The sequence below is a fragment of the Biomphalaria glabrata genome, chromosome 1 (genome assembly GCF_947242115.1).
Source record: "Biomphalaria glabrata chromosome 1, xgBioGlab47.1, whole genome shotgun sequence".
Lineage (NCBI taxonomy): Eukaryota > Metazoa > Mollusca > Gastropoda > Planorbidae > Biomphalaria > Biomphalaria glabrata.
Window position 1 is genome coordinate 65,891,847 of NC_074711.1, and position 24,376 is coordinate 65,916,222.

At 33.2% G+C, this 24,376-nt stretch overlaps 2 protein-coding genes across 2 annotated transcripts; one reads left to right on the forward strand and one right to left on the reverse strand.

The window, feature by feature from the left end:
• Nucleotides 1-516: 516 nt before the first annotated feature.
• Nucleotides 517-9,749, forward strand: LOC106073716 (succinate--CoA ligase [ADP/GDP-forming] subunit alpha, mitochondrial-like). The gene is made up of 9 exons (XM_013234348.2): nucleotides 517-659; nucleotides 3,073-3,176; nucleotides 3,498-3,614; nucleotides 3,955-4,167; nucleotides 6,192-6,249; nucleotides 6,480-6,641; nucleotides 7,611-7,684; nucleotides 8,231-8,419; nucleotides 9,004-9,749. Exons 1-9 carry the CDS (start codon nucleotides 623-625, stop codon nucleotides 9,031-9,033), a joined length of 984 nt encoding a protein of 327 aa, XP_013089802.2. The 5' UTR covers nucleotides 517-622; the 3' UTR covers nucleotides 9,034-9,749.
• On the reverse strand, nucleotides 9,538-19,635 carry LOC129922482 (uncharacterized). Its single transcript, XM_056008826.1, has 3 exons — nucleotides 19,491-19,635; nucleotides 16,857-17,028; nucleotides 9,538-12,281 (listed from the first exon to the last, which is right to left on the reverse strand). The coding sequence occupies exons 2-3, from the start codon at nucleotides 16,986-16,988 to the stop codon at nucleotides 11,886-11,888; spliced, it is 528 nt and encodes a 175-aa protein (XP_055864801.1). The 5' UTR covers nucleotides 16,989-17,028; nucleotides 19,491-19,635; the 3' UTR covers nucleotides 9,538-11,885.
• Nucleotides 19,636-24,376: the final 4,741 nt, after the last annotated feature.

The window sequence follows — 24,376 nt, forward strand, 5'->3', positions numbered from 1 at the left end:
TACAGCAAAGTGCTCATTACACAGGTCCGGTAGACTAAGGTTTTAGTATTGTTGGTGTTATTGACTAAGCCGCTAACACATATTGAAATATGAACTTCTGAGATTATTTTGAATCGATAGGTTGCAGCATGCTTCGCATGGAAGGTCCTACTTAGAAGATGAAACGACATCACTTAACTAAATATCTTAATTATTTAAACATTGGTATGAACGTCGTTTTAGCTGGATTATAACTCATAATTGGACTTACTACTACACCGCTAATGAGCAGAACTTTTTTGCCATTGAAAAAATAAAATGACCGGTGCGCTTTCACGCCCCTTTCCTCATTTTGTCAGCACAATATAATGCATTCTTCCATTTGGGTGTGGGACACAAAATTTTAAAAAAGCTGACTAGCGAGTTTAAAACTGAAGCTAAACAAGAATAGTTATTGTCTACTTTTATTTTTAGCAAAAGTTTTTTGTTAGTGGACGAGTAAAATGTACCATTAGTAAATGCGTTATGCCCATGCAAATGTAGTTGTACTTAGCACTACTTCTTGTAGAGTAACTCTTTTGTTTAGAAATACATCTTTAGAGTACATTATTTACTTTGAGCCTTGAACTTTGCTTCTATCAACATGTCTGCCTACAACAAGGTTCTTGCAAGGTTGCCTGGTATGCTAAACACAATTATTTTAAGTAGAAATTAAAATTTTTTTATATATCTAAAATATAAATCTAGAGTATCATCGTGTATTCCAATAATTATGCTAATCAGCTGAGGTTGCGAAATCACTTTCTCAAGTTAAAGTTATTAAAAATACGTAGTGGGTCTATCTATGATCTATCGACTCCGAGTCATTCGATGATTCGAGTATCAGTATCACTCATGACTCAGTCTCAGTAGTACTTAGATCTAGTACTTACTTAGTCTTAGTATCACTGAAGTGACATTATGATTATCACTCAGTCTATCTATATATAAATAATATAATCGTTTAATCTAGATTAAGTTAAAGTAGATTACTAGGCAGACTAGATCAGTAGTGAGTAGGTGATAGATTTAAATTTTAAAGATTTCTACTTGTACTTCTTCTAGAATCTATGAATACTGACTTGACTATACTTATTATATACTACTATTACTACTTATACTTAGACTTAGTCTATAGTCATTTCCGTTTAACAAACACCCTACTATGTTTTCTGAAATTAGCGAACACCCCACATTGCCCACAATCTTTGTTAAAATGAGCCTTTATTTTGACAGGTATGACGAAACTAGTCTATTGTTTTTTTTACTCCATAGCATTTCTTTATAGTTCAGACACATTTAGTTTCGTTTACTCTGAAAAGCAATGGTTTTACACGGGTTCAAAGACTGAAGAGCACTGGTAGGACGATGCCATTTTTCTTCCAGGACAGAATTAGGGTAGGTCCGGGTGGGAGAAGGAGATTTTTAAAAAAAAATTTAGGTACCATCTAAACAAGATCTATAGATCTAAAATTCTTCTAAATAGGCCCTAAAACACATACGTCATAACCTTTGTGTAAATAGGGGTGTTCACTAATATTCGTTTATTATTATCAATGGCATTGACAAACAGCCTTTATCACTAGTATCAATGACACTAACGAACGCTAGATCTAAATTTTTTTACACTATTTTATTACTATTTTGCCTCTCGACTATATTACAACTAATGGTCTACAAATGTAAAAAAAACGTAGAGGGAGGGACAATTATTGATTGATCAGGTACCAAATTAGGCCACAGCAACTGAGCAGAGTGAGACAAGCGGGGGTCGCGTAGTTTTTTTTTTAAATTTGGGTTAACTAGACCTAGGTAGGCTACAGTATAGGTAAAACTTGTGTCTAATGGCCTTGTTGTGGCGTCTGTTATAAACAGATGAGGAAGCAATTGAGAGTGGGAAAAGTAACACTGTCCTGTCTGTCTTTAGTTAATTTCATCCCCAGTCATTTCATCAGTATATTATTATTTTTTAGGTTTAATAAAAAAAAAAATCACTTTCTTTTAAGGCTTACTGAATTAAGTTTTGGCATCCATTTTTATCAACATTCTTTATTGTCTATTCCAACCCTGCTGGCAACAGACAAAAAAGTAAAATATTAAATATCTTTTAGATTATATTTTTTAAAATAAAATTAGCTTAATTAAAATACATGTCTGTTGGTTTGTTATTAAACAGTTTTTCCATTTTTTAGCCTATTATTTTTAGGAATAAAATAAAATATAAGATTTTCCAGCCTAATATAATTAAAAGAATCAATGTAAATAAGCTTATTAACAATGATAGCAATAGCTTTGCTAAATCTTTGTGTTGGAAATTATCATATTTAAAAAAAAAATCTAAGTTTTAATATGGCATCTGAAGAATCACAGAATACCATAAATTGGTGTATTTCATTTAGTATTAGACTAAATACCAGTATAAAAGTTCACTCTAAATAAGATCGTTGTGTTACTATTTTTTTTCTATAATTAAATTTTATAAATAAATATTTGACAGTTTCAAATGATAATTATTTTACAATATTCATATTTTTCACCACAAGAGGGCCTGGCAAAATATAGCTTGCTCACATAAAATATAGGTGTTGCCTCACCATTATCTACTATCAATCTACCTAAATCTATTTAATGTCTGTAGTATTAGACCTCTTTTAGTTCTAGTCAGTCCAATGACAAGGGTGTCATGTGGCTGGCACAATTCAATGACCGACGACCTTTCCTTTCCAGAACTATTGTCAGGTACCCATTAAATTTCAAGAAACACAGGGGCATCCTAAAAATGCTAAAATTGAAACTCATTCTTGATCAAACTTGAGACCCTTGGTTAGGACACCAAGCATTTGACTATTCAGCCATCACTCCCTTCAGCGAGTAGGGTAGTAATGTTCATTGTTACTGATGGTTATTGTGAAAATTACACATACATAGATCTATTGAGTCATTATGATAAAAAATTTGAGATATGGATCTTAGTATATTTACTTTCCTGTGTCTAAAACTCATCACCTATAAATTCTTTCACTATTAAAAAATATAATTGATTGTCAACTATAGGTGTTGCCAGAGCTGTTTCTCGTAGTGTCTACACAGCCACACGACCCAACTTGATGATAGATAAAAATACTAAAGTTATCTGTCAAGGGTTCACTGGAAAACAGGTAATTAGATCATTAGGGAAAAAAAGTCGGCAACTTTTCTGTTGTTTTTTTTTTGTTGTTGTTGTTGTTTTTTTGTCCCTTTTTTTTTTTTTCATTCCATTTGTATTAAATAAATTATAAATTAACTATATCTACATATTTTGCCATGTTAGATATGCATTTGAAAGAAAATATATTAATTGTTTTTCATAGTTACACTTTCTTTTTTTTGCCTTTAAATTTTAAAATGTTTGTTTAATTGTAAGCAGTTATAGGAGTAATAATTCCTTATTAGATTATAATGATTATTTCTTTAGTTGACATACTTATCAATATCTACAGGGCACATTTCACAGTCAACAAGCTATTGAATATGGCACAAACTTTGTTGGTGGAGTCTCTCCTGCTAAAGCAGGACAAAAGCATCTTGGATTGCCAGTTTTTGCCAACGTGAAAGAGGTACTAGAATATTACTAGAATCTCTATCGCTATATTTTAATTTTATTGGTATTTAATACTAATTTTCAAAACCAAAATTGTCTGACAAACTGATTCTATTTGTTTGTAACCCTATCTCTTTTCTTTCTATATACTTTTCATATCAGTTTTCTTATATGCATATGAAGCTATGAATCTCACTTGAATACTTAAATCACAATTCTCAAGACACAGATACAGCACTTTGTTTAATATACTGTTAATCTCTCTATTTCTGTCTCATTCTCTTTCACATCTACTGTAAATGAATCAAAACATTCCGTTTTATTGTAATAAAATAAAATAATATTTTTTCTAACAGGCTAAAGATGCCACAGGTGCAACAGCTTCAGTTATTTTTGTGCCTCCACCTTTTGCTGCAGCAGCCATTCTAGAAGCCATGGATGCAGAAATTCCTCTTGTTGTATGCATTACTGAAGGCATCCCACAGCAAGATATGGTGAGGGTGAAACACAGACTTGTTCGTCAAGCAAAGACAAGATTAATTGGGCCTAATTGCCCTGGCATTATAAAGGTACATACATACTGAAATCATTTTATCAGCACTTGTCTAGTTTAAATAGAACATTACAGGTAGAAGTAAAATTACATCCAGAATTTCTTCTATATTGTGCTCTGCACATGCCAGTCATCTTACCTCTTTCATTCTGTAATTATTTTTCTAGTTTCAACAGAATTATCCATTTTGCTCATTAGTATTTCACTACCCTGTTAGGATTAAACTTCAATAACTTTTTTTGTTTGTTATCAGAAAATGTTTTATTTTTGGTATAGAATTAAAGGGGAATGCACACCCTTTTTGGATAAAACTCATTAATGTTTATAAAACCAAAATGAAATTTTATTTTGATAATGGAATGGGGTTGTTCCGGATTCCCCCCAAGTCACATGGTTGTTGTGTTTACATCACACACCAAGCTTAGTTTCAGTTAGTTTATTGTGGGAATCTGAAGCATTTTAAGTCAATATTTAGTGTTCTCAATTAAGTCATTAGCGCCAAACTATAATTTGTTAATAACAGGAGAATCTAGAGATACATTTTTTAATAGTTTCAACTAAAACAAACAGTTAAACCTTTGATAGAAGGTACCAAAGCGTTGGCATATAATCTGCCATACTGAGATCTAGATTTCTTGATCTACAATGACTACTCCAACAGTTAAGTTCTTAGCATTTGGGTAACCAATCCATCCCTTCCTCTCTGCCCAAAAGTAAACAAGCTTGAACTTGAGTAGAACACTAAAAGTTGGACAGCAGACCAGTGTGTATTGAATTGGTCAGATAGCTCTAGGGCTAGTCTAGTGTGTAGTCGATATGTTGACTAGTTGCTATAAAAGATAAAAAGACTGCCATGTGTTTTTCCTTGTGCGCAATAGGCTTGAGTTGTTTAGCGAACAAATAACACATCAGATAGTCAAGGATACATTTAGATCTACTCTTACACAGGCCACATTGTCGTACCCCACGCTTTCATTGTTGGTTTCTAAGTAATAAAATGGATCTAGATCTATTTCGTCTATGCATTTTTGAAACTAACATTTTGTATATAGTAACTCAGTGAATTACTTAAAAATGATAGAACTTTTAAGAACATAATAATACATCATGCGTGTATCCAATACACATTTTAATAATGTTTATAACAATGTTTCAACTAAAATGCATATTATCCCATATATAGGCATATATATAATATGTGTTTGTGTAGTTTACACCAAGCCTTTTTTCTTTAAATCTTACAAGAACGTTTGTAAAAACATCTTCTGTGTGTAAATGTATCATTGACAATGCATTGACGCTTGTCATGGGCTATAAAGAAATATCCCTGATAAACCCATATCCTTAAACAGTTCTTGTCTCTTTATTAAAACATTCTTCTAGTTATTTGAACATTCATGAAGTTCGTTGATGTACTCTGTATATTTTAAAATGTGAATGTAAAATCTTGTAAAAACAGAGGAGCAACAGCAATGGAAACATAGGAAGACAAGGAACCATTCTGCTCTTTATTTTTCAACAACCCCATGGCTTGGGTTAAAGTAGGTCAGAAATCCGGAACAACATCATTAAAAAAAACAACTTTCTGATTGTGCACAAATCTCTTTAAAACTAGATCTAGGCAATAATTTTGTATACAAAACTTAATATATAACATATATAAAACATAATGTAATTTATTCACTATCCCATGTCACTACCATGTGGAAAATTAATATAGAAAAATAGAGTCTTTTTTAGCACCCACTCTTTTAAAAATATTGTCTTGGTAAAAAAACATTAAAAATGAAAAAAAAATCTGTATGTTTTTCAAAGGGAAACTATCCAAGATTAAATCATAAGCAATTTAAAACATTTTGGGAGGAAGGTAAACAAAACAATTTACTTTCTATGCATAATATGGTCAAGAAAAAGAAAAGAGTTACGTCAGAGAAACTGGTGAAGTAATTGCTTAGGGAACTTTACTTCAAAATAGTTCCTTTATTTTTCTTTTTTCATGACCTAAATCTTGTTTCTTTGTTGTTGTTTTTTCTTGTTTAGCCTGGTGCTTGTAAAATTGGTATTATGCCAGGACACATACACAAACCAGGAAAAATAGGTATTCCAACCTCTACACAAATTATTTACCTTAATTTGTTTTTGTTAGCATTTTATTTTTCATTTTCATAGGTGCCTAAACAGTTCAGTTTCTTTGCAAAAAAAAAATAAATTACTAACACAAAGCTTGATGGTAAATTCAAGTATTAAATTTGATTTTACGTAACATCATGTTTTAAATTATAATTAATTTTTAACAGAAGCTATTTTTTCCATTGTCTTTGTATTCAGGAATAGTTTCTAGGTCTGGTACTTTAACTTATGAAGCTGTACAACAAACATCACAAGCTGGTCTTGGTCAGTCACTGTGTGTTGGTATTGGTGGTGATCCTTTCAATGGTACCAACTTTATTGACTGTTTAGAATGCTTTTTGAATGACCCACAAACTGAAGGTAGGCACTTTATTAAAGCACTAAATTTCAGTTAGCTTTAAAAATTAATTCTGTTGTATATTTCTTTCAACATTCTTTTTTTTTTTGAAAAATAACTTTCAGTATGTTCAGAATAGATTTTTTTTTTCATTTTGACAACTATATGTCATTATAAAGCTTATATCAACTCACTCTGTCTGGTAAAAAGTTTGTACACAATATTTCTCCCACACCCAATCTCAAATTAAGCTGAAATTTTGCACAAATATTTCTTTTACCTGACAACAAAAGAATCATTTTAAAAAATTAACCAATTAGTTAATTAACTATTGATAATTAATTAGTTTGTTTGGTATTTTTAACAAGGGAAAGAAATCATACTTGACATGTGTTGGTATAAGTTGAATTAGTCCCTGGAGGAATCTTGAGCCCTGAGTGAAAATTTGTTTTTCACTTAAAAATGATCATGTAAACATTCGCCAAGATATCCTGTTCTTCCCTCCCCCTTTCACAACTGGTCAAGACAAATGATAGGATCATAACGCATTGAGAAAGCTAAAAGCTAATCAAAAACAATTCAATTGAAATATTTCTATCGCAGAGATTTATATTTCTAGATCAATCATACATATAATTGCATGACTGATCCAAACTAATATGTTACAATTACACTTATATAAGCTTTGTTTTTTTTTAAAGTTTTTTTTATGCTTTTCCTGTTTTTATGTGTTTTGTTGGCTGTCAATTAATGTATGTTTCTAAATGATACAAACAGTGGTTTTTGTTTTGTGATGGTATGCACCGGTACAGCATACTGGCACCTTTTTCAATGTGGGGAAAAAATTATTACTTTTCTTGCATTTTAACGTTTATTATTAATTCATTAGTAGTTAACTTGTAGATAACTTGTAAAGGCATATCATTGATAGGCTAGTTTTATCTGAAAATACTTATAGAATAGCATAATTCCATATCATTTTGTATCAACAGGAATTGTATTGATTGGAGAGATTGGAGGACAGGCAGAAGAAAATGCTGCAGAGTATTTGTCACAGAATAACAAAGTAAGTTTTTAGTTGAGTTACTTTCAAAACACTTTTCTCAGAGCTTTGTCTGAAAAAAAAATTATAAATTGAACAATGTTTACACCTATACTTAAAGTGTTATAAACTTTAAGTGTTGTGGCAAACATCATTAGAATACTTAGCCAAAGTTTGCTGCTAATTTGTACTGAACACATTTCAGGATGAAGTAAATCAAGCTCCTTTTTTCTTTTAAAGTAAGCATTGATAAGGTTTGGGATGTCAAGTTCACCTGTTTAGTTTTCTTAAACAAGAAAGATATTGCTTGCCTAGCATGTTATCTAGCTAACTTAAGTTGGAAAACTCTAATAAGGCACTGTTTTTATTAACTAGTACTTTTTTTGAGCACCCATTTAAAGCTTGTTCAAGGGCTGCTGTAACAAACTTCAGTGTCAAGTTGAAAATTATATTTTTCCATATATAATTTAGTAACACAGTTTTTGCTATGATATTTCTCAAAGTCAACTGCTATATGTGTATCTATCTGTTATAATGTAATATTATTTATCTGCTTTGATATTTCTTTAGGGACCCAATGCCAAACCTGTAGTCTCTTTCATTGCTGGGCTCACTGCACCACCTGGCCGTCGCATGGGTCATGCTGGTGCTATCATTGCTGGAGGTAAGGGAGGAGCTGATGAAAAAATTGCAGCGTTAAAAGCTGCTGGTGTGGAAGTAACAATGTCTCCTGCTCAACTGGGAAGCACAATGGCAGCAGTAAGTAGTTATCTTTGCATTTTTTTGTTTCCTGATGACATTGTCAATTAAGCTTTAATTTATGGAGTCAAAGCATAGTTTTAAAGGTAGAAGAACATACCGTCAAAGGTTAGGAGTAGAACAGAATTTAAAAAGTAATTTGTAATTTACTTTCTGGCTCATTTGAGCTCAATTTTATTTAACTCATGAAGCGTCGTTGGTTGATTTATATCGGCCACCATTTCGTTTTTGTGGCCGACTTAAAAATATTAGAAAAATCTTTAATGTTTTTTTTTTATATTACACCCCCCCCCCCCCCCCCCCATATATGCTTGCATAATATTCTTATCTGATGTTATGATTTAAAAAGCATTTGTTTACTATGACTCAAGAGAATATTAAAAGGCAAATTATGCAGAAGTGCTCTGACCATTTAAGTTGACTTTTATTCAACTTGGTTATTAGAATAAACTGAGGCATGTTTGAGAAGAAAGACTTTGTATTATTTGTAAAATAGAAGATGTTAAATCTCGCTTTCGTTCTGTAAAATGTTCTTCTGCGTTTGTTGAGGAAACTTTCACCTCTGTCCTTTTGTTTTCTTTCAGATTATGCAGAACAAGAAAACTGTTAGCTGAAATCATTGGTGATCTTAACACTTAGACTTGAAACTAAAATGATTAAATTATATAATTACGGTGTATCATTTTTTATTTTGTTCTCTCTTGGCCTTCGTGTTCTAGTGGGTGCCATTGTTAAAAGAGTATGAATGCAAAAAGACTCATTGAAAATTCACACACATATGTTTATTTTTCCATCACCTCAGTTGTGGTGTCAGAATGGGGAAGACAGAAGTCTGGTTCTATAAACTTTGTCTGTAGTTCTAAGACTGTATGTTTTGGGAATATCCTTTATTATTCTTATTCTGAGTGTTTTTAAATGTATCTGATTTGATAACAACTAATTGAAAGTGTAGTAGTCCAAAATATAAAATATACAAAACTATTCCAGACCTTCGTAATTTTATTCCTATTGTTTCTGAATCCCATCAACTTTGGATTGTATACATATTGTACACAGTCAGTCAGTACTTATGGTTGTTGTTGTTGTTTTTTTGTTTTTTTTTTGTGTAAATTATTGAATTGTTTTTTTGTTTTTTTTTTAATTTTCTTTTTTTTTTCTAACTTGTATGTTCGTTTTTTTATCTTTGGTTGTAGAGCTATTGATTATTTCTGTACATACCTCATAATTGGTTGTATAAATTGTTGAATCTTACTGTGTCGGAAAGCTAAACATGTGTTTTTCAAAGGATACTAATGAATCTATGATACAAATAAATTATAAAAATCATGCATTCATAATTGCTTAATGTTATTTTATCTAGCCACAAAATTTTTTTGACTTCATATCTGACACAACATATTACTAAGTAACATACACTCTTCAGTATTTCTAGGGGAAATAACTACACTCTTGTTTCTCAAAGCTTGTTCATCTACACCACTGCTTATTTTTAATTGCTTGATCTAGAGCTTGAAACTTGTATCATATTCATAACAGTCTGCCAACAGACATACCATAATTATCATTAATAACAGACTTAGGAGAAATTTTGACTTTTTTTTAAAAACATCTTTCGTACAATTTTGGAGTTCTAAATATTCTGTAATAATAAATGGTTCTAAATCAACACCGATAACAGTAACTCAGGTGTACCTCAAGGAACAGTCTTGGGTCCACTACTATTTTTAATTTACATAAATGATTTACCAAATTGCATTACTTCAGGAACAAAAGTCAGATTATTTGCAGACGATTGCATAATATATAGAACAATAAAAACAACACAAGACACAGATATTTTACAAAGAGAATTAGATGAATTACAGAAATGGGAATCAAATTGGAGCATGTCTTTCCACCCAGAAAAATGTCAGTTGTTAAGAGTAACAAAAAAACTAAAACAAATTAATTCCACTTATCTTATTCATGGCAAACCAGTAACACAGACTAAAAACGCAAAATACCTAGGTGTTATAATAAATGAAAAACTGTCATGGAATCCACATATTGATGAAACTACAAAAAAATCAAACAAAGCATTAGGATTTATTAAAAGAAATTTCTATAAATCAAATAAGAACATAAAACTAAAATGTTATTTAACCTTGGTTAGGCCAATAATAGAATATGCATCCTCTGTTTGGGACCCCTCAACTCAAGAAAACATTAAGAAACTAGAACAGACACAAAATAGAGCAGTGCGATTCATAACAAACGAATATTCACATTTGACTAGAGTAACACCTTTAGTAAAATCACTAAATTTAGAAAGCCTTCAGGACAGAAGGCTCAAAAGTAAAGTAGCAATAATACATAAAACACTGAACCATAATCTTCAAATACAAAAACAAAATTTAATAAAATACTCTGAAAGACACAAAGATAAAGGCACATTCCTCGTCCCATATGCTAGGACTAATTTGTACAAATACTCCTTCTTCCCTAGTGCTATTAGAGCATGGAATGGGTTGCCTGAGCTAGCCAGGAAAACCAGTGACTTGGCAGAATTTAAGTCATTGGTTATTATGCATGACGCGTAGGACGTAATCATCTTTTTTGAAGTAACGTCTGTATTATACAAGATAAGATAATTCCTGCAGCTGTCAAAAAAAAAAAAAAAAACTGCCTTTACATCTTGTTATAAAGAAAACTTGTACATGTGTAGGCCCTATATTCGCTGTACACACTTTAAACAACTAAAGATCATGCTTTCGGAAGACATTACATAGCTGTTTTACTTATGGACAAATTGGACTTACTATGTAATTGGCACATATAAGTGTTAAGATCACACTAGACACTATACCTTTTTCATTTAGTACAAAATTGTACATGTGGTATGTGCATACAATATAAATGTACATTTGCCATTTAAAAACCATAGGGTAAGCTCTCAGCTACACCTATTCGACCATAAGAAAGGCAATTGTGAAATAAGAATTTTAATAGTGCTTTAAATTTTTAATATCCCAATGTGACAGACAGACAACACAAAAATAAAATATGATTTTCCTCCATGATGGCTGAAAAAAAAATAAAAGAAGCCTTTGTGATTCTAGTTTCGGTATTTAATAGGGCAGTTTTCTATGGTATATACACATTGTCTTATTGGTTTCCGACTATTTAGTTAGGGTCTGCCTAAGGTTTATTTATGTTCTTCTTGACCAGATAGAGTATGGAGTTCTTGAACAGATATAGTAGTTAACTTATGATGAACTTGACCATATAGAGAAAAAATATCTGGGTTCTGCCTAAAGTTAACTTATGATGTTCTTGACCAAATAGAGAAACAATATTTGGGCTCTGCCTAAAGTTAACTTATTGTTCATGACCATATAGGGTACAAAAATATTTGGGCTCTGCCTAAAGTGAACATGTTGATGACAATATTGGGTAAACAAACAAAAAAATTGGGCTCTGTCCAAAGTTAACATATATTGTTCATGACCAGTGAGGGTATAAAATGTTTGGGCTCAAATAGGATGAGCGTGATCAGAAGCAGAAACATAACATTCATGATTTCGTGAGCCTTGCTGTACGACTGGAGAAACCTGTACAAGAGGTAAGACAGGGCCACAAACATGATCAAGAAGATGGCCATCTTGACGTAAAGCCCGAGCTTACGAGCACCTTCGTCCTCGCACGGGTCCTCCCTGACTACGGCTATCTGATCTTCCTCTTCGCTCGATGGTTCCGGTATCTCGCAGCCAGGTTTTTCCGGTTCCGGTGGCGGTTTGGCTTTGCAGCAGCAGCTACATTCGTTCATGAAGGACTCTTGTAATTCTCGCTTGCCCATCACTTTGTATCTTGGGGACTCACATCTCTGAAAGGAAAAGAAGACGAGCTTTAGATTCAACTCAGGCAGCTGTAGTATGTATTCTATTGAACTAGTATGCACTTCTCAGTTTATTGTGCTACGGGGAGTTGGTGACTTAAATCAAGCGTCTTGAATGCTCCTCATACATAATTTGATGCGAAAAAAAAAAAAAGCAAAAACAACAAAAAAAAAAAAACAAAAAAAAAACAAAGAAGCAAAATATTTTTAAAAGTTTTTAAAACAAGTTTGTGTAAGGTAAAGCACTGTACATTTACAGTAAGATATATTTACCTTTTTCTGTATCAAACAAAATTAATTGATTACAAATAATTAATTAATAAATTGGTTTATTCTTTTTATTGATTCGTGTTTTTTTGTTGTTTTTTTTGTTAGAGACAATACTTGTGCCAAGTTTCAACTTGATTTGAGACTCTGGAAAGTGGGAGAACTAACGTGTACAAAATCTGTACCAGACGGACGGGTGGAGTCTATATTTTGATTTTAAAGAAAAGCGAAACAACATTCAAAAGAAAGACCGAAAGAAATACAAATAGTGTTTAAATGAGGTGTAATCAGTTATTTCTTCCCCATTTACCAGACTGACATGTTTTTGACTTGTTCGTAAAGTGGACTTTAATTTATTGTTTCCATTCAAACTTATACTATTGAAAAAAAAAAGTCCAAATTTAGCATTTCATGTTAGTAGTTCAGTGTTTTTCAAACATTTACCAGTGACGTTCATAAAGTCGTTCCTGCACCTCTTAGCCTTCTCTCTCTCTCTCGAGTGCTCTCCCATATTGGCTCCAGGTAGGTTTTAAGAATATACTAAACAAAACTAATCACATTATAACACCACAACTTCGGTTTTATTTTCTATATACTGAGATATATATTTATAAAATGTTTGGAACCTTAACGTTACGTTATAAAGTTACTCCATTTAGTCTTTTCTTGGAAATAATATTTCTTAGATAATTTAATTTTTTTTTATAGGCCTACTTGTACAGAAAAAAAAGAGAGTTCTTAATGGGTATAATAATGGAGATGCAGCTGGTTCCATTGCCATCCAGGTCTGAAGAGCATTGTCTGGCGTTATGAGATCCAGAATTTCTCCTGGCGACTACAACGCATTTGGTTTCTACAACATTCATTATGACAGACCAGCCCATCAGAGACGACCAAGCCTACCAATCTCCAGAAATATTCATTCCCCTTCCCTCATCGTTACCTTGGAATGACACACATACACTCCAAAGCATACATTTTCTTTTCTGGAATCAGAGCTTAGAAATACATTCTGATGGCGTCTATAGCGCACTATTCATCCTAGTAAAATAAAATATATTTAATTTAAACTTAAATCTAATAAAGAACTAGGTTACAAAGACAAACTCAAAATCGGCCCCCGAAGTGGTCCACCCAGGCAGTTTAAAAGGCAGGTTTCAATATTTTCAGAAAGAATATCAGAATGAAATTTTATCAAAGGCAAATGACAGAGAGGACTCGTGAAAGAAGGTTGACAGATCTTGTGTGGTGCCCCAACGGTCCAGCAGACCAAGGGATAGGTGAAAGTGAAGGTGAATTAGATGTGAAATTGGCCTAAATGATTTCATATAGTAGAGTCAAGCTCTTATTCAAAGCCTCATTAAAAAAAAAAAAACATTGCGTAAAAAAAAATTTTAAAAGATCCTTAGTTAAGTGTCTTATAGATGTGGATCAGCCTTGCAGTTCACGCGATAATATGAAAAACTACTTATTAATTATTGTTCCACTTATATGCATATTAAATAGATAGAAAGCTGAGAAGAATAACGTTTGCGGAGACGTTTTGAAACTTCAACAACTTTTTAAAAGTCGAGAATGTTGCCTCTCGCGAAAACAATTTACATTTTCAAAGTTCTTTAGTTCTAAAAGTGTGTGGGGAACACACAAACACACAGAGAGAGAGAGAGAGAGATAACTTGCATTTCACCTACATCTGTGTATCAGTTGATAGTTGAGAAATAAAATAAACTCAATAAAATCAACCCACAAGTCTCAAAGTTTTGAATCTAAAAAAAAGATGATAAGATAATGGACTATGTGCAACTATAACAAGTCAAGCCCTTAGTGATACCAATATGATGTTTGCTAGAAGCTTCTATCTTCTCGGATAGATCACTGGAGAACTCTTACAAAGACTACAGAACAATAATCTACATTTTTAGACCCAAAGGAAAGATAGCCTACCACCGATGACAGGCGCAGATCTGGAAAAGAGAATTTTAATTTTAAGAGAGCCCCAGGAGTGACAAACATTCTGTTCTTCACTAAAGCCACACACGACTGTACATTCTATTCTTCACTAAAGCCGCCTACAACTCTACATACATTCTTCACTATAGCTACGCACAACTCATTCACTTCTTCACTTTAGCCACAAACAACTGTACATTCTATTCTTCACTAAAGCCACACACAACTTTACATTCTATTCTTCACTAAAAGCCACACACAACTTTACATTCTATTCTTCACTAAAAGCCACACACAACTGTACATTCTATTCTTCACTAAAGCCACACACAACTGTACATTCTATTCTTCACTAAAGCCACACACAACTGTACATTCTATTCTTCACTAAAGCCACACACAACTGTACATTCTATTCTTCTCTAAAGCCACACACAACTGTACATTCTATTCTTCACTAAAGCCGCCTACAACTTTACATTCTATTCTTCACTAAAGCCACACACAACTGTACATTCTATTCTTCTCTAAAGCCACACACAACTTTACATTCTATTCTTCACTAAAGCCACACACAACTGTACATTCTATTCTTCACTAAAGCCACACACAACTGTACATTCTATTCTTCACTAAAGCCACACACAACTTTACATTCTATTCTTCACTAAAAGCCACACACAACTGTACATTCTATTCTTCACTAAAGCCACACACAACTGTACATTGTATTCTTCACTAAAGCCACACACAACTGTACATTCTGTGGCATTTTACGTCTCGAGAGACGATCTTTTCCCTTTACAACTTCTTATGTGACTAAAGAGGCCAATCCTTGATACACAGCTGCGATTGCAGGTTGGGCATATATAATCACCAGACGCCGTTGCATTTTCACCCTTCTTTCTGCTTCTGTTGTGTATGACATCTGCAATCCGTGACCCTTCCTTTATGCTCTCTCTCCATGTGGATCTATCCAGTGCCACCTCTTCCCAGCTGCCAGTGTCGATTTTGAAGAGCTTCATGTCGCGTTTGCATACATCCGTATAACGTAAAAGTGGGCGACCAGCGGCTCTCCTGCCTTCTATTAGATCGCCATACAGGATGTCCAGTGGAAGTTGACTTACTGGCATTCTACGAACGTGGCCAAGCCAGCCGAGCCGTCTGCTGCTGATAACAGAGCGGATGTCCTGGCACCCTGCTCTTTGTAGCACTTCCTCATTGATTATCTTATCTTGCCACCTTATTTTAAAGATCCGCCTTAGGCATCGGAGGTGGAAGACATTCAGCTTTTTTTCCTGCCATGAGTAGGTTGACCATGTTTCACTTCCGTACAGCAAAGTGCTCAACACACAGGTCCGGTAGACTAGGGCTTTAGTACTGTTAGTCAGCAATATGTTGTCCCAGACTCTTTTCTGCAACTGTGTCATGGTGGCCATTGCCTTGGCTATCCCGTTGTTTATGTCTTTATCCAGTAGAGTGTTGTTGGATTCTATTCTTCACATAAGCCACTCACAACTGTACATTCTAGTCTTCACTAAAAGCCACACACAACTGTACATTCTATTCTTCACTAAAAGCCACACACAACTGTACATTCTATTCTTCACTAAAAGCCACACACAACTGTACATTCTATTCTTCACTAAAAGCCACACACAACTGTATATTCTATTCTTCACTAATAGCCACCTACAACTTTACATTCTATTCTTCACTAAAAGCCACACACAACTGTACATTGTATTCTTCACTAAAAGCCACACACAACTGTACATTGTATTCTTCACTAAAAGCCACACACAACTGTACATTGTATTCTTCACTAAAAGCCACACACAACTGTACATTGTATTCTTCACTAAAAGCCACACATAACTCTAGGTTCAAGGCTGAAGGTTCAAAGGCAATGCAGCTAATGAAGTTATCGAAATTAATCGTATATCAAGGCTTACATAAGTCACACTCAGACTATCGAACTTTTGTAATTACTCTGTTTTCTTAAATCAGCAGTCATCACAGCTATAGTGTATCATATTACATTTATAGTGTAACATATTACATTTATAGTGTAGATATCAAATAGTACAAAATATTGTGTATACTCTAGCTATACGCTCGATTGTTTGAGGCACGGAAGAAATGTATATATAACGCCTACAAGAATCTATAACAGATGTGTCAATATGAAAGAGGAAATCTTGATTAAATTGTGTGTATATAGTAGGCACCTACTAGGTTGACACGCTATATTGTACTGGCATTATCTTGCTATGGTGGACGTATAACTGCAAGCCTACTAGTTTGATATCATAAATTGTATGTTGCTCTATAATGCTATACTACCGTGCGTGACTCCTCCTCGTAATTTGATTCATCACAGTAGTTGTGATGTGAGGTGCTTCTGGTCCTACAGTCACGATGTTCATGGCAAGAGCAACGTCTGGAGCAGTCTTGTGACATACATGCGTCCGGCATTTCCGGAAGGCTGTAGAACACCTTGACTAGATGGACTGAGCTGGAAAGTAAAAGAAGCTTTGTGTAACTTTTTTTTTTTTACGATGCTAAGCTAAGTACTTACAAATGTATTTAAATATAAAAAAAAAGGGGAACGACCTGAATTCGAACTTGAGGACTAAAGTTTCCCCAAGTTAGTAGGCTACGTGAATGATCACGATGCATTCTGGTCTACTTCTGACACTATACGTGTATACTATACGGTAAGGATTGGGCCAGGGAAGGTGCTTATGAAAATAAAAGGTTTATAGTTATCTATTGTTAGTTTCAAACTTTTATCTCTACAAAGTATAAAGGGGACTAATTCAATTTATAACCACCACCTCAGTCAAGTACAATTTCTTTCCCTTGTTGGATATACCATTAGTTAATTAACTATTTTTTTTGTTTTGTTTTTAATGGATTCTTGTTTTGTCTGGTAAAAGAAATAAATTCAACTTGATCCGAGATATAACGTGTGAGAAATATATAAACTTTTTTGGGCTCTGTATAAACTTTTTACCAGACAGAGTGAGTTGATATAAGCTTTTGTAAAAAGAATAGATATAGTAGTACAAGAAAATGGAATTAAAAAACTAGTAGCCAACACCAAACCAAATAAAGCGTCTAAGCCTGATGGTATTCCAGCTAGATTACTCAAAGAACTAAGCAATGAGCTAGCCCCAGTGATCAAAATACTCTTTCAGGCTTCACTTAACCAGGGCAAAGTACCAAAGGACTGGAAAGAAGCTAATGTCACCCCCCTATTTAAAAAAGGGAGAAAAATCTGACCCAGGAAACTACAGACCAGTATCACTTACCAGCATCACATGTAAAATCCTAGAACACATAATATGTAGCAACATCATAAACCACTTAGACAAATATAATGTCCTCACACCATACCAACATGGCTTTAGGAAATATAGATCATATGAAACACAACTAATAGGACTAATTGATGATTTTTCAAAAGGTTTAGATAATAGTGAACAAATAGATGCTATCTTACTAGATTTTTCTAAGGCTTTTGACAAAGTTCACCACCATAGTTTGCTTAAAAAATTAAAATATTTCGGCATTAATGGTCCACTGCATCAGTGGATTAAAGATTTTGTGATAGGGAGAGAACAAACTGTAATAATAAATGGCTCTAAATCAACACCGATAACAATAAACTCAGGTGTACCTCAAGGAACAGTCTTGGGTCCACTACTATTTTTAATTTACATAAATGATTTACCAAATTTCATTACTCCTGGAACAAAAGTCAGATTATTTGCAGACGATTGCATAATATATAGAACAATAAAAACAACACAAGACACAGATATTTTACAAAGAGAATTAGATGAATTACAGAAATGGGAATCAAATTGGAGCATGTCTTTCCACCCAGAAAAATGTCAGTTGTTAAGAGTAACAAAAAAAAACTAAAACAAATTAATTCCACTTATCTTATTCATGGCAAACCAGTAACACAGACTAAAAACGCAAAATACCTAGGTGTTATAATAAATGAAAAACTGTCATGGAATCCACATATTGATGAAACTACAAAAAAATCAAACAAAGCATTAGGATTTATTAAATGAAATTTCTATAAATCAAATAAGAACATAAAACTAAAATGTTATTTAACCTTGGTTAGGCCAATAATAGAATATGCATCCTCCGTTTGGGACCCCTCAACTCAAGAAAACATTAAGAAACTAGAACAGACACAAAATAGAGCAGTGAGATTCATAACAAACGAATATTCACATTTGACTAGAGTAACACCTTTAGTAAAATCACTAAATTTAGAAAGCCTTCAGGACAGAAGGCTCAAAAGTAAAGTAGCAATCATACATAAAACACTGAACCATAATTTTCAAATACAAAAACAAAATATAATAAAATACTCTGAAAGACACAAATATAAAGGCACATTCCTCGTCCCATATGCTAGGACAAATTTGTACAAATACTCCTTCTTCCCTAGTGCTATTAGAGCATGGAATGGGTTGCCTGAGCTAGCCAGGAAAACCAGTGACTTGGCTAAATTTAAGTCATTGGTTAATATGCATGACTGACGCGTAGGACGTAATCATCTTCTTTTTTGAAGTAACGTCTGTATTATATAAGATAAGATAAGAAGAAGAAGATCTTCTAAATGTAGAATTATTCTAGTCAATGATGTCTACACTTCACGTCTCGATGTCACGTGAATGATCATGATGCATTCATGATGCATTCTGGTCTACTTCTGACGCTATACGTGGTTGAAACTGGTGACGAAAAGCCGTAGTTAAAGTTGGAGAGGTAGACTTAGGTAGAACTACCTGGTGTCGACTGGACTGTCAACCCCTGTAAAAAATGGAACTAATTGATGAGTCGTAATCTACACCTAGATCTCGATACCTGGTGTCTACTGGACTGTCAACCCCTGTAAAAAAAATGGAACTAATTGATGAGTCCTAAACTAGACCTAGATCTCGATACCTGGTGTCTGCTGGACTTGAGTGTCAACCCCTGTGATAAAAGATGGAACTGTTTGATGAACTAGATGTACGGTACAGATTATCGATGACTCCGATGAATGATGTTAGAATCTAGTCTCTCACAGTAGTTATAGGTCTGTTTTGTCTCGAATCAGTCATTGTTATGTACTGGCTCACTTACGTGCAAAGAACATTTCCCTTTGGATTTTCCAGATTTATTATTATTATTATTTCTTAATGCTTATTATTAATTTATTAGTAGTTAAAAGTAAGCCAATCAATCACTGAGTACCGGCACCTAATCACTGAGTACCGGCACCTATTTTTTTTTTTTTTACAAAAAAGCACTGTATATATATATATATAGGCCTACTTTTCAGCCCTTCTGCGGGATATCTGGTCTAAGGTAATAATCTTCATTTTGAATGGCCCTGAATCAACACCAACACAGTAAACTCAGGTGTACCACAAGGAACAGTATTAGGTCCACAACTATTTTTAATTTACATAAATGATTTACCAAATTGCATTAGTTCAAGAACAAAAGTCAGGTTATTCGCAAATAACTAGAATAATTCTACATTTAGAAGATCTTCTTCTTCTTATCTTATCTTATATAATACAGACGTTACTTCAAAAAAGAAGATGATTACGTCCTACGCGTCAGTCATGCATGCGAAGTAAAGTAGCAATGATACATAAAACACTGAACCATAATCTTCAAATACAAAAACAAAATTTAATAAAATACTCTGAAAGACACAAAGATAAAGGCACATTCCTCGTCCCATATGCTAGGACAAATTTGTACAAATACTCCTTCTTCCCTAGTGCTATTAGAGCATGGAATGGGTTGCCTGAGCTAGCCAGGAAAACCAGTGACTTGGCAGAATTTAAGTCATTGGTTAATATGCATGACTAAATGCATGACGCGTAGGACGTAATCATCTTCTTTTTTGAAGTAACGTCTGTATTATATAAGATAAGAAGATAAGATGATTGCATAATATATAGAACAATAAAAACAACACAAGATACAGAAATTTTACAAAGAGAATTAAATGAATTACAGAAATGGGAATCAAATTGGAGCATGTCTTTCCACCCAGAAAAATGTCAGTAATTAAGAGTAACAAAAAAAAAAAAAAAAAAACAACTAAAACAAATTAATTCCACATATCTTATTCATGGTAAACCAGTAACACAGACTAAAAACCCTCAAAAACAAAGGACTAGTTTGAGTGAAATTTCGTTATGTAAATTTGGATTCTAAATATAGTGTTTGATTGCTTTAAATGAAAAGTAAAACTTGAATATTGGGTTATAATCATTGCAGGCTCTTATTTTTTATTACATTCTTAGAAAAACTCACCGACCTCACTGTGGGGGCCTACATCGTCTTCTCTAGGTCCCTAGCTTCTAAGGGGGCTCGAAGGAAAATTTTGTCATGTAGGTAGTCGCCATCCAAAAATGTTTGAGAATAAATGCCTTAATGTGTTTTATTTCAAGTCATTGTATAAGTGACTTGTACTTTGGATTATTTATTTTATATCAAGAAAAATAATCAGCGCTGAGTTGATTCATTTTGTCCTGGTGGTGTGCTGGTTTTAAAAAGCAGCCTTAACAATCCTTTATTGAGTTCCTCCTCTTTTGCCAGCCAGAGTGTTGACTTGTAAAAAACAAACTCAATTTAGCGGCCCCCAAAAAGGGAAAAGACGCTATTAGTTTCGTGTGGCCTGTCCGTCTGTCTGTCCGTCCTCCCGTTTAGATCTCAGAAACTAGAAGAGAAAATGAAAATAGGACATTATGATATTTTAGATCATTCAACGTTCTGATGCAACGGCTACTTTTTTCTTTTCCGAAAGGGAACTATCTAATTTTTAAAATTATATATGCAAGTGGATTTTTTTTTAAAAAAGGTCATGGACTTCTTCATTAATAACTCAAGCTTCATTCATAGATTGGAGCATTGTTACAAAAAAATTGCATCTAAGGTCACAATGGTAAAAGTGTCAATGGATCATTATAAATATATATTTTCCATTTATTAACTAACTCATTGAATAGAATACTGATTCAAATGTTGTTTAAAAAAAAAGATTTTTGATTCGAACTTCGTTCTAGTTATAAGTTTAAAAAATAACGAACTACCTTTATAGCGCGCAGTTTTGACATATCCTCACTATAGGGGCCTACACTTGACAGTCTAGATAAGACTAAATAAAGCCCAGATCTAGATATATTTATAATATATATATATTATAAATGTATTGGTAATTTGAACAAAATTTTAATTATTAAGGCAATAGCTTATCTTCTGACAGCTTAGGGGTGCAGATTTTTTAAATTATGTAAACAATAGTATCATATTAAGAAATGAATCGGATACGAACAGCATAGTACACCGCATTAGTAATGGCATTACCCAGTAATAAAAGGCCTAGGCCTACTATTCATGATCATAACATTGGCCTAGGTCTAGTAATTTTAAGATTGAACGTTTAAATTCATACGAGTTCTAGTCTAGATATAGTACATTCTATATCGAGATTCTGTATCTAGTTTTAGATCTATAGATCTAAAATTAGATCTACATTTAGATCTAGATCTAGACTTTGATCTAATTGTAGACTAGACTTCTATTCTTAGACTTAGATTTAGTTCTAGACCTAGACTTAGATCTTGAATCTAGATTTAGATCTAAAACTAGGTCTAGATCTAACTAGATCTATGTCTAGTTTGTATGACAATGGAGATATTAATTTCTATTTTGCGAGGGGAAAGTCTTGTCCAAGTAGACCTACTCCAAGTCTTTCAAGTCATTTCTATCTAGCTCACTAACTAACTAAAATAGGTCAAGAATTATTTTTTTTCGTTTTACCAATTTATCTAATTTTGTAAGAAGAATAAATCTTTTTTAGTTTCTCTTTATTACATGTAACATGTTATTAATTTTGAATGTATGGACAAGGTTAATAATTATTATTTTAAAAAATATAAGTATACGCTAAATGAATATATGGAGATACTGTGGCTGAGTGGTAAAGCACTTGGAACCAGAAGTCCCGTGTTCGAATCCTGGTGAAGACTCTAGTCTAGGTAGAACACTTCGGGGGCCGATTTTGAGTTTACAAACTGTCTTTGTAACCTTGTTTTTTTTCTGGTATTAAGAGCCTGTGTTTGAATCTTCTGAGCGAGACGACAGCCCCGAGCACGTGTGTTAGTTTGCTCGATTATATTTTACTTTAAACTTCAGTGACTTGTTAGTTTCAGCAATGAACATTAGTATGCCCTAATCCAAAACCTCCTGCAGGACGGCAGTGGGCACGATTCAATTTCGGGGCCATCTAGAATTCTAGATTGCGGACGTATTGGGACACAGAACACAAGAGCAGGCAATCATCTTTTTTTTTAAGTAAAATATTTGACAACAAAATACAGAGCGACCGAGAAATTAAGTTAAAGAAAAATGCCGTATAAATAAATAAAGAAAATAAGAAAATAAGTTGGCAGACATGTCATAAATCTAATAAAGAAGCGGTCATAGACATACATTTATGTCTATGGAAGCGTTATAATAGTTAAAGGGAGGTAATTAATGAAATGTTTTGCATACATGAAAATATTTTTGATGGTTTCCCTTGTACTGTTATAAGCAAGTGAAGGTTTCTGGATTAATAAAGGCAATCTCCCCTTATTATAGCTCAAAAAAATCTAGATCCACATATATATCTAGCATGTTACTAGAAGACAACAACACGCGCTTTTGATAATACCAGTTTACTTTCGCCTTTGTCTTTTTGAAAATAACTGCAGCTTCTCTAAATAATGGTTACTGATGTGTGCTCATACTACATTTTATAAAATAATTATGCATTAATAAATTCACATAGTCCATAGAATTTAAACAATGTGAGGGTGAGTACTATTCCTCAGTAACTAAGACTTAGTTCATAAAACAAGAAAAACATAAAAAAATATATATTACAGTAATTCAATACTTTCATTATAAAACTTCAAATATAATAAAGCAATTTAAAAAAAAAATAAAAAAATATTTGATTACAAAAAATAATTTTACAAAAATATTTATTCATTTAGGGTATCGAAACCATGACACCATCAGTTACTTAAAAATACGATTTTTTTTAATCGGCCAGAGGGTAAGGCATACTTGTGTGATTAGTTATCTCTACTGGTATGTTCAGAGCTAAAGAGCTAAAGTTCTGATTTAGAAACCTTAAGATCTAGTCTAGATATAATCTACATAAGATTTATGTAAAATATTAAATAATTTCAATGATAGGCCATTAAATTTAGACCTATAATACCTAAAATTTTCCTGAACATTAATTTACTATACTCTTGATTCAATAATGCCTTACATTCGGAAATTCACAAACGCGATGGTCCTTTCAAAACTGATGTTGGATCTAGACCTATATTTAGTCTCTAGCCAAATTTACATTTATTTATTTTTTTACTTTGAAAAATTATAACGTTCAAACTAGATTTTTCACCATGTGACTATCTTTTCTCAGCGATATACAACTGTTAAATTTATAGGAAAAGCATTATTGGAGAATCGCGTTCACATAGGTTCCACGAAGGAGTGACTTGAATAGATATATTGTAAAAAAAAAAGGAGGAGGAGGAGGAACAGCCTGGTCGTGTGAAATGCGCTGAGGATTGTCGTTCGACTGTCTTGAACGTCCAGGATTCGAACCCCGTCCGCATTCTTTCCCCGTCATCCAAACATCTGCGACAAGTTTGGACTAGGAAGTTAATTATCTTCAGAATCTGAAGGAACATCCGAAACATGCACAACAATAAACATTTGAACAAACAAATAAAAGTTTTGTTTCTTTAAAACAGCCCTGTTCTATG

Coding starts and splice junctions, on each gene's coding strand:
- LOC106073716 (XM_013234348.2), top strand. CDS start 623: ATGTCTGCCTACAACAAGGTTCTTGCAAGGTTGCCTG. Junction 3,177..3,497: donor AAGGGTTCACTGGAAAACAG/GTAATTAGATCA, acceptor CAATATCTACAG/GGCACATTTCACAGTCAACA. Junction 6,250..6,479: donor ACACAAACCAGGAAAAATAG/GTATTCCAACCT, acceptor CTTTGTATTCAG/GAATAGTTTCTAGGTCTGGT.
- LOC129922482 (XM_056008826.1), bottom strand. CDS start 16,988: ATGCCGGACGCATGTATGTCACAAGACTGCTCCAGACGTTGCTCTTGC. Junction 12,282..16,856: donor ACGAGGAGGAGTCACGCACG/GTAGTATAGCAT, acceptor TTTTCCTTTCAG/AGATGTGAGTCCCCAAGATA.